Here is an 11685-nt window from a genome sequence, read left to right as displayed (position 1 = left end):
AACAGAAACAAACATTTACAAGTGCATTCATGATGAAGAGCCATCCATATTATGCTAGTTTATTTCTGGTGCTTGTTCAGTCAAGCTTTGTCAGGCATTTGTATTCTGCATATTTACTCAACTCCTCCATCCTGTAATAATTCTTTTAATTATCCTCTTTATTTTTATCAAATGATTTCAATCATCACTCTTTTCCTTTTTTCTTCTTTGTCTTGTTCTTTTCTTCTTTCAATCACTACACACAGAAGTATTCATGCTCAGTACATTACACACATGTCTCTCTGTTATCTGGGACTCTCGTGCTGCCAGTCAGGAATGTAGGTCTTACTTTAGTGGAGCAAGCAGCAACAGGTCCACCTCCTGTATGGGAGTCTGTAGAGGATTCACCACTGGTTGCTTAGTTTAGACAAAGGACCAAGACAAAGACACAATCCATCCTTCATGAAAAAGGGTAGTGTGGAAGGAATTATACTGATTTTACTCTGCAGACTTAGAAGTGACCTGGTTAATCAAGTTCACCTGGTGTGAAGTGACCTGGTTAATCAAGTTCACACTGATAGGACTGAGTGTGTGTAGCTCAGAGCAGCTCTTCGCCATGGAGGCTATGCGATTGCTGGACAGCTGGAGAAAGGTAATGATCCCATTTAGAGATGACAAATTCAAGGCTTCAAAAGTCGAAGGAAATTTGTTGTATGTGTGATTGCATGGAACCTGCAGTGCTTACTTCCCTGCTGGATTCCTTCCTCCTCTGGCTCAGAGAAGTCTTTCCTTTTGCATGAAAGAGTTCTGCAGAACTTTTTAAGATTTTTTTTTTTTTTTTCTGGCTGCTTTTTTTGCGATTTTCTGTTTAGGCTCACTTGAGGCTGACTTTGCTGAGTATGTCAGAAGAGCAAATATGATGATTTTGCAGCAACGGGGTTTTGTTATCCTAGGGGAGAGTACATCAGAACTGCAGAACTACTGCACAACATTTTAGGCATGCAAACGACTTTGGGTACACTCTCTCTTCTCTGGGATTGCCATAATTATGTGTTTTCTAAACTTTTACGTGTGGTTTTCTATTTTCTCACAACTACCAGCTTCTCACATCTCAGATAATAAAAGCTCTCTCACATAGACTCACTATTCATACTAATATAGACACACAGTTATATTTATAGCCATTTGTCCAGTGCTGACTTGAAGGAAATACCCAAAATAACTGAGTAAGAAGCAGGGCTGGACTGAGACTCATTTTCAGCCCTGGAGTTTCATACCTCAGACCGGCCTGCTTTAGATCACGACCAATTATTATTAAAATCATGTAATTATAACCTTACTTGTTATCTTCATCTGTCTCATTTCTTACTAGTGGTTCAGGGTTCTGCTGCTGAGCTGCTCCCTCTGTCATCAGTCCCTGAGTAGACTCTGCTCTCCCTTTCACACTTCCTCCAGTTTCCCTAGACTCGCCTGCGCCTGTATCACAATAAAAAATAATATCTACAGACATTTTGACTTACTTAACCAATTAAGATATTTACATTGGCAAAATATGCAGGCTTATTTAATATTACTTTATGCTATTGTCTTTCAGTTGCGGCCTTTGAGTATTTACTGTCTCACTTCAAATGATAAAAAAATAAAATAGGTCAGGACTATCGTTTGGGTATAGAAAGTGGTTTTACTGGAACTAATGCTTGCTTGTTCACACAATCTGTAACAACAGCTCACCTTTTCCTTCCATACTGACAGGAGCAATCCCCTCATCACTACTAGTTCCTGGCTCTGCTTCTGACACTAAATCACATTTTAATAATGGTCATAATTCTCAGCACAAATTTTCTATTTTGCAAAGCCTTCGTGTCAGTTTCATTAATGTAGTGCTGAATCATCTAGCGTCTCAGAGCACCTTTTATATTGAACAGGCCTACACCATACTCTTCATTGGAGCCTATTTATTCTAATAATATTCACTCCATGAGCAATCCTACCTGCCCACTCTGGACTTGCGGGCTCATGGCTGGTGCCTGGTGCTGGATCTGCTTTCTGACTCTGAGGAGCTACAAGACAAAGTTTCCAAGTTATGTGGCGTCACATAACTTGCAATTATTTAAATTGCATAACATTATGTTACACGCCACAATGCCACACAATTCATTGACTCGATAATTAACTAGCTTGAAAGGTGGTTTACCCATTTCATCGTCCTCATTAGTTGTTTCCAACTGGGAGGTCGTTTCTGTGTAAAAGTTGCTGATTTTGGCACATTTGGCTGCGTTTGCTTCAAGAGCTTTCCTCTTTTTAATTCTTGCCTTCTCCGCACCACCCTTGCTCTTTCTATTATCCATGTTTCAAACAGCCAACACAGCTGACCATCGACATAGCCTACAGAGCACAGATCGTATATGCTACACAGCTACAGTATAGAGCTACTACCCGTATGTAAGGACATATTACGTCAGGTCACGGTGCATCTGCAAAAAAAAAAGGAAGAAAAAAAACCCCAGTTTGCTAGTAGAGGGGGTGGTGGCCCAGGAACAGCAGTTGCGGATTACGCAATCAACCCAGTGCTATGACTGAACCCCCCCCCCCAAAAAAAAAATTCAAAATAAATAAATAAATAAAAATATTTAATATATATTTAAAGTGAACTCCAGCCCTCGCAGCCTAAATATTACACCGGCCCACCGGGAATTGTCCCAGTCGTCCCGATTAGCCGGTCCGGGCCTGGTAAGAAGAGAGGAATTTGTTTGTGTGTTTTCATAGTAACTGTGATAAAAGAGAGCAGCCAAGGTGGCTGATTTCCAGTGAATGTGTCTACTAAGAAGACATTTAATGTGTATGTGTGTTACTTCCTCAGGGGCCAGAAGTGTATTGCTAAACACTGTCTACCATCTGTTGTATGTGTGTGTACTGGCAGCATGAATCACACCTTTACACTTGAATCAGGATGTGGTTAATAGCAAATATGGTTGTTAAATGCTCATGTTTTAATCATAGGAAGAAAAATGTTTGAGAAGTTTGACCACAATAACTTTTGAAAATGCAAGATTTTTGATTTGAAACTAGTCATTTGCAGAAGTGAAAAAGTGAACAGTGAAGTCACCCCTGACAACATTTCTTACTCATTTTGTGTTGCAACTTATTGTTTTTCATTGCCTCCTTTAGGACCTTCATATGCCCCAGGGAACCGTGGACAGCTCAGTGGATATGGACCATCTGAACAGGAACATGCCCAAGTGTGGACGTCAAACGTTGGAGGTGAGTGGGGGATGGAAAGCAGGTGACAGAATGGTTAAAGAAAAGGAATGACATAGGAAGAGACCGCCACAAGCCTCAGGCCATGACTTTTATTGTTCTAAACTTGGCAACCTTCACAAAAAAAAAAAAAAACACACATCATCATCAGTATGTCTGTTTTCCTGGGCTGTTTGCCTTCACACATATCACACAGCAAGTGCTCTTTTCTGGCTGGTAACTATGTCCATTGCACTTATATGTCAAAGGAAAGGCTGCTGTGGACAGATATTTGGATGTGGATGGATGATGGTGTTTTATTGTCAGCTTAAGCCTGACCTGTTTCTTGCATCGCAGCAGATCCATTTGCTAAATCACAGAAAAACAAAAAAAAAATGTAACAAAGATGCAGCTTTAAAGAGGCTAAAATCCAATTTAAAGGCCCTAAAATGTTAAAACACATCTTAGTTATGATTTTGACAAGTATTCAAATTCAACTGGATCAGGAAGCATTAATGTAGTTCTATGTAGTGATTTTCTAAACTCTTGACAGCAGGGGGAAGACCTGTACCAGAACACATTTATGACTATCAAAACCACCAACAAATCCACATTATGTATCCACAGACTGTATCACTCACTGAATAAAGTATAAAGTTCATTGTTTACACGCATCTGTATTATGGTATAATCAAGTTTTCTTCCTCAAAAACTCACAGCTGGTGATTTTGACAGTTGGTCCAAAAAAAAAAAAAAAAAAAAAAAAAATCTTATATTTTTCACATGCTGCATCAGCTGAGAAAAAAAATGCACCCGAACAGACGAAATGCTGTTATTTGTCACTTTCTTTGACTAAGAAGTTGTTTCTTAGTGGTTCTCATCCCATCTCGCTACTTTTTGATGCTTTGGTCAAAGGCCCTGGGATGTTACTTTTTCTCACAAAGAGACCAGCAAAGTGACTCATTGCTTCCTCTAGTGGTCACATAAATTCACTATTCCATCCATCCATCCATCCATCCATCCATCCATAGTATAAAAGCCAAGTGGTGTGTGTGTGTGTGTGTGTGTGTGTGTGTGTGTGTGTGTGTGTGTGTGTGTGTGTGTGTGTGTGTGTGCGTGCGTGCGCGCGAGTGTGTGTGTGTGCGCGAGTGTGTGCGTGTGTGCCTCTGCATTATAACTAAAAAATTGGAGAGAGCTAGCCTTTGCCTTTTGGAGTACTTATGTGTTTTGGGTCAAGGATCAGACTGGTAAAAACAGCTCAGTGATACAACCAATACTTTTGAGTTATTTGTTGTTTTTAAAATTACAAATGGGGTGGAGAAGGGTGGGGGAGGGGGGCTAGATCTGGATCAACAGAACCTCTGGGACACGAATGGAGAACCGGGTCCGGCTGTGATCACACACTAACAAGAGGCCCTTTCCCACCGCAGGAACTTTTGCAGGAACTTTCTGTATTACCCTGAACTTTCAAAGTTCCTGGTGCGTTTCCACCGAAAATTACCCTGGTAACTGACCCTCCCCCGGCCCCAAATTTACTCCGAAGAAGTTCCTGGTACAGAGGTAGTACTTTACAGATTACCAGGAACTTTAAGGGGCGGGGCTGTGTGCTGCAGAAGGCTGAGTGGTGGACAAGACTGGCAGCATTTCCGCATTCTGTTCACCGCCAATATTTAATTCATTTAATTTCCACAAGCTTTGTATTTTGATAATTCGGAAAATGGACCAAAAGAGAAGCTACAACAAGTGGACGGACGACGAGGAAATTCAGACAGACTTTGAATCGCCGACACGAAACGAGCGAGTAAAAGCTGTCGGAGCCAAATATAAGACACAAGCCTAAAGAAATACGAGGAAAGAAGAAGAAATTTATGCAGGATTAAAAGAAACTAAAGGACCACAACGGTCGCAGTGGATCCGACTGTTGAACAAACCAATGGTATGTATATGACTGAAATATTCCCTGTTTAGTTGGTTCACTGCTGTGACAGTAGTCAGCAGCATCAGCTGTTTAGTCCAAAGTGAAGTCCAGTTAACCTAATGCTAACTGGTCAACAGTCTGATACTAAACCTAAATCACAGAACTGGATGTATTCGTGTTGTCACCGTGAGCAGAACACTGATTTAGTCTGTATGTATGTGATTTCCACCTGAAATGGACCGGAGGGCCTCGCCTCTTTTTCTGAACCTGTGGCTCGTTTGTGCGCTCGTCCATCATCTACTGCTGTTTACAACGGCCCAGGTAAGAGATTGGACATGTCACATCACACTGGTAGGAATCTGTCATCATGTGTTCTGTGATTCATTTTAACATGTTTATTACTTTTCCTGTAGGAAAGCGAAAAAGGGACCAGGACCATGGAGTTCCAGACTGGCTGTCCTGGACTAGCTGGACCAGACCCTGGTCCAAAAGCCTGAACCTTTCACACATGTTTATTTCCCTTTTAATCTCAAGGCACCTTTATTTTGTTTCAGTTTTTAATAAAAAAAAAAATCTAACCTAATACTGTCTGTTCATTTACAAGGCATCAAAATATGAGTATAAGTACTTTTATCAGTAATAAGCATTTGAATTAAATGCAGGCATTTGGGTAAATCTGTCTGACTTTAGGGTTGAACCTGGACTATATCTGTAAAACAATAGAAATGAAACAGAACCATCCATCACACTGAAAGTTAGATGTGATTTAGTTTAAGGAATGAGAAGTTGAAAATACATGTTCTACCATTTTTAAATACAAATTAAGGATCTGTAATGATGGTTAACTTCATTTAAAATGTATTCCACATGGATTAAGTGATTCAACAACCAGTAAAATGTTAAACCCAACCTGTCCACTTAAAGTAGTGTGTCATTTTATTGAACGAGAGGTTAGTTTGTGAATCTACATGAACTGGACTACAGTTTCTTTTACTGCTCCCTCATACATCATCAACCTGATTTGAATAAATTACCCTGAACTTTCGGGTGCGGTGGAAATGCAGTTACCAGGAACTTTTTTACCCCACAAAGTTCCTGGTAAATAAGTTCCTGGTAATAAAGTTCCTGGGCCTTTTGGTGGGAAAGGGCTGAAGGTCAGTCTGGTTCTTACTGTGGCCTGGTTCTACTCTGCTGGTACCCGGTCAGACCCGGCCCGTTAATGTCCCCCTCCAGACCACACCTCCTCGCCGTAACACGGTGACAGACCATTCTGCACAGACTCCAATCAGATGGGCTGGAGTTCAGCGGATCTGGACACAGGACAGTAATGACTCGCAATAAACCATCATGTTCAATAAAAGTCTATGGTCCATGGCGATGTCAACACAAATCAAAATGAGGGCCATTATATTTCTTCCTAATCTGTGTTACACCAGTAAGCTTAGTCAAGTCATCAAGTAATGTGAATGTGATGAAGTCATATAGTAATGATGTAAAGCCCTTTCAAAGAAATATATAAGGTGACTATAAATGCATTCTTTTCTGTTACTTTTGATTTCAATACAAAACAAAATGAGGGCCATTAAATTTTATCCTAATCTGTGTGTTACACCAGTAAACTTAGCTCAGCTCCCCATTTTATCTGCTCTACTGCTTCTAGAACCCGTGGATTCCCATGCGTCAACATGCTACTTTAAATGTATTCATTCTGTATCTCAACAATCCAATGCGTTGTAGAAATATGATATAATATCTAACCTCTTTAACTTAAGCTTTGCTATCAAATGTATTTTTAGTATCAATTTGTATTGATCAGACAATAAGAAAGAAAAGTGAGATGTTTCTAACCCTTCTCCCCAATTCAGAAATCTCTAAAGCCTTTAAGTGTGGAAGGAACAATTATTATATTGTTATTTCATTAGGATTGACAGATTTAATTGAAACAGAAGTCATCTCAACAGTTGGGGGCTTATTTGTGCTGATATTTAAACAAAATCAACCTGTCGACTTCAAACAAGTCTAGAATTCTTTTCATAATGCTTTTAAAAAGTCTTACATTAACTTGTTGAAACCTGCAGCAACTCTTACATTATATTACAGTCACATTGGATGTTATCCAAGGACTCTTTAGCAGACATTTTATCTGGGATTAAACTCCATATTTACCATCAGGGTAGACTGGTGCACCAAAGAAGGCTGCAGTCTATTCATTATATTGTGGAACCCTGTATCTGCTTTAATGAGACCAATTTGTATTAAACTGTTCACCATATGCTGTTGGCCATTCTCAATATGTTGTAATGGGAGACTTCAGTCATAATGTTTCTCAAAGGGTTGAGGTACTATCTATGAGAAGATTTTTATTTGGTAGAGCAGTTTTAACTTTGAAGTACTGAACAAACATGTGGTATTACAATACTGTCTACTTGCTCTCAAGACCAAAGCTGCACAGAAAATATATTCTTTGTTCTGTTTTTCACACATATTCAGTGTGGCCTTTCCTGGATAACGGATGACTCAAATATTTGGATAAAAATACTTATTTGATTTTTTTCATCATGGATAACAATAGGAACTTTATGTACAGAAGCCCACTGCTGCCACTGTGATGGAAAAACAAGTCAAAATAAAGAAATAAGCATTCTCAAAATAATGAGATAGTCTCTCATGATTTTGACCTATCATCCCATAATAATATCCATCATCATTTTAAACAAGTATGTGATTATTTTGAGATACTAAGTCAAAGATATGAGAGAGTCTCAGTAATTTACAGGATCTTTATTTCCCAACACAGTGAATTGGAGTCAGATGGTGAGCCAAGTATTAGTCTATTTCTTCCATTATCTTTGGGTTCGTCCCTTGTCATCACTCCTCTGAATCACATTTTTATGCTTGTGCAACGCAGAACAGAGTACATATGTACCTAACAGAGAATGTACATATGTATGTAGTCTTTACTTGGTCTATCTGAAGCCCAACAGCAAGACTATAATCTGAGTGCCAGTGAAGAAGCAGCAGGTCAGGTCAGGCAATGCAGCTGGGATGGGCTCTGACAGCATATGTCAGTAAAGCAGGAATCCTTGTCCAGAGTCAGTAATTAGACAGACCCATAGATTCCCACCTGCTGGGTCTTAGAATCCTCCTAGGCATTAGTGCTATTGAGGAGGGGTATGCATTAATGTCTCTGTTTTTTCTTCTATAATGTCTGTGAGAATGAGGGAGGGAGCATTAAATAGAAGAAAAAAACAATATGAGATTAAAGTTTAATGATTCCAACAGGGAAACTGGGACAATTCTGTGAAGATACTGCAGAGACAACAGAAATATAAGAGAAAACTGTGAATCAAAAGGATTTAAATCCAATGCTCAAGGTTTAAATAGAAAAATGAGCCACAACAAAGGATGAAAGTAGAAATTTAGAACTGATGAGTGCGATAAACAAAAGTATTAAAAATAGCAGACAAAATGTATAAAACATGCAGAGTATGACAAAGATTTAAAATGTACCATCTAATACCATGAATGGGTGCACACTTGAGTATTGCAGTATTCTGTTTCGTAATACCATAGTGATTCTCAATAGTACTATACTAATTATAAATTTGTAGTGTAATACTTTATTTAATAGTTTGTAAGTATTTCTCTGTTTAAAATTGGATGTTAGTGGGACTAAAAAAGACATATGCCCACTGGCCAATCTATTGGGTACACCTTGCTACTAATTAAGTATACCTAATAAAGTGGCCAGTGTCTTATGTCTTGGAATGTGCACAAGAACTTTGGTTTACAATGTAATATTTGTTTTGGAGAATTGTTTCTGGAAATGGCAAATAGAAATTGTTCTCATTGTGAATTAGAAACTGTAGGTACACTGAATGCAAACACAGAATACTGTTTACAGATGTACAACATGCAGAATGTTTCAAGCTTGCAGTTCAGATCTGTGCTCCACAATGCACACTCTGATTCCAAGCTTCTGATGTATGCACCACATGGTAGCAGCAGCACACAACAAATGAGACAAATAAATCTGGCAGTGTGCTGTCCCCTCTGTCACATCACTTCCAGCAAGGATCCCCACCCCACCCCTACAGTCCTGCCAGCCAGGCTCTATCTCACCAATCCTCTTAGGCTTGACCCCACTCCACTGACAGTGCCGCCATAATCAGATAATCCTGTTAAGACATACATAGGTAGCCAACCGGCCAAGACGCTAGGTCAACGATTGCGTACAATCTGTAAATACAAACCACGAGGGCTGAAAGATGGGGACAAACAGATGCAGTTACATGGGGGCAAATAATTCCAATTCAATGCAGAGTGTGACTCCACATTTATCCATTTATCAGAGTTCATTTTACACATCACCTGACACAATCTCACATCAGCAACTTCAGTCAGACCTACTGGACTGACTGGAGAATTAGATTCTGTTATGTGGAACTAATTTACATTGTGTTGAATGCTATTATTAATCCACACTTCACTGTTGCTCTTAAAGAAATGATACAGATGTTTTCAAGTGATACTACAGTGAGTGTTAGATTAAGCTTGAAATTGTTAAACCAGCAAACTAAGGTGATTTTAATTTTATACTGGTCATTTTAACAAATTCTAACAAGGTTATTTACTACATTTACAGCTTGCATACCACATTTTTTGTTTAACAGTATCAGACACTATTGATTATTTGCATATTCTTAATCTTAAAGCATAGAGGGATTGCATCTTTAATTATTTTGGGAAATAAATTTGAAGAAAGTCACTGCAATTAAATAATTTCCCATTATATCAGTAACAGAAGTGATTAAATAAATGTAGTTTCTTTTCTACTTGCTGGAATGTAATGAAATGCTATACTGGTGAGAATTTGTCTTTGATATGCTAAAATATGTTTTTCTTTTCTCATCTTCAAATAATTAATGTTACCCCACAGGAGAACTAATTAATTGAATTATGTCAAACCCTAGGGGGCATGTCTACATAGGCAGAGAGAAAAACAGCAGCAGCATTAACAGTCTGCTCCGTAGCAGCTTGACTCAATACTCAGAGCCATTTAGCAACAACTAAAAAGCAGAACTGCAGTTGACACTCATAGGGATGTCTGTGTTGAGAAGTGCTCATCACAAGTTAGCTTGTTGAATGCCCTCTGAGCTTCATGTTTCTTAATTGCACAGGGGGGTTGCTATGGCAACATTGTCCCCCCTTCCTTGCTGAGCCTGGAGAATATGGTGGTGCTTCAGGCAGAGCTGCAGGGGGGGAGAGGGGGAAATGACACACACACACACACACACACACACACACACACACACACACACACACACACACACACACACACACGCATGCACAAATGCAGGCATGCACACACACACACACCCTCACACACACACACACACACACACACACGCACACACACACACACACATTTTTCTCTGTGGAGGGGAATATGTAAACAGACAGAGCAGTCAGTGATTGAAATGGGCTCACACTGAAGACATTCATTCATTCATTCATTCATTCAATCATTCATTCATTTATTCAGTCTTCTTCTTATCCTCACTTGATCTAATGCAGAAGTAGAGCAATAAAACGTCAATCAGACAGATGGAGAAAGACTCATCACTGTGTAACTTCCAGTAACTACGTTATATAGTTGTACTAGAGTAGGTAATACATTATAGTAACATTTTGCACTTTTTATTTTGACATTCTCAGGTACTCTGTCTATATTTTAATTAATTTCTTTTACTTATTTATTTAGGAAATGCTTAGTTTTAGTTTAGTTGTTATGTTGGTTATATGGGTTTTTGGTATTGGGCCTGCCTGTAAGGTGCAAGGGTAAAAAAAAGTAATTAAACATATTGGTGTAGTAAAAATTCAACAAAACCACATACCATAGGTCAAATGAAGAACCACCCACAACAGACAACTATTAAACATATGTTGCCCTTGTGTTTCATTAGTTAGTATGAAAGAAGATAAAAATAATTAAAGAAAAGCCTTTTGCACAATTTTTGTAAGCTCCAATAACTCTACTTTTTTGTAATGCCTTGTTTTTATTTTTATTTCAACCAACATTTTTTTACACCTATTTTGTTATTTTCTTACATTTTTATTTTAAAAAATTAACCTGGAGACTTGATTTGAGGCTTGTCCTCGAGACTTCAAACTCAACAAGGACTGGAGGTTTTTCACTTGTAAACAGTCCTCATTTCGGTTAATTGTATTTCTTTACTTGGTCATGAATATTGAGAAAATGTCTGACAAGCTGAGTGTCTTTCCCCATATCACTGTCATATATAACTTTATGTATACATAAGACTGCAAGACAATGAACTTGATCCACAACACCATGAGCCACTTGCTTTAATAATACATATAACCCAATAACACTGGGTTTGCCATAACTGTGATTCAACAACAGACAAACAAACAAAACTTTCTTCAAGTACAGTTGCTTTAAATAAAAACTGACATTAGATTTTGAAGCTGCATTGAAAGGTCATATGTAATTAACCCATTAAGTGCCAAAGTTGCTGTATTGTGAC

At 38.7% G+C, this 11685-nt stretch overlaps 1 protein-coding gene across 1 annotated transcript in view; it reads left to right on the top strand.

Moving 5' to 3' along the window:
• The first annotated feature begins 441 nt into the window (after window positions 1–441).
• phldb1b (pleckstrin homology-like domain, family B, member 1b) overlaps window positions 442–11685 on the top strand; it is a 168932-nt gene continuing 157688 nt past the window's right edge. The window contains 3 exon segments of the mRNA XM_030151693.1: window positions 442–504; window positions 538–631; window positions 3148–3240. Of these exon segments, the coding sequence (XP_030007553.1) occupies window positions 596–631; window positions 3148–3240 (129 nt within the window). The 5' untranslated portion in view covers window positions 442–504; window positions 538–595.

Source organism: Sphaeramia orbicularis, chromosome 13 (assembly GCF_902148855.1).
Source record: "Sphaeramia orbicularis chromosome 13, fSphaOr1.1, whole genome shotgun sequence".
NCBI classification, from domain to species: domain Eukaryota; kingdom Metazoa; phylum Chordata; class Actinopteri; order Kurtiformes; family Apogonidae; genus Sphaeramia; species Sphaeramia orbicularis.
The sequence above is the reverse complement of the archived record's forward strand: the minus strand, read 5'-3'. Positions and strand labels throughout refer to the sequence as shown.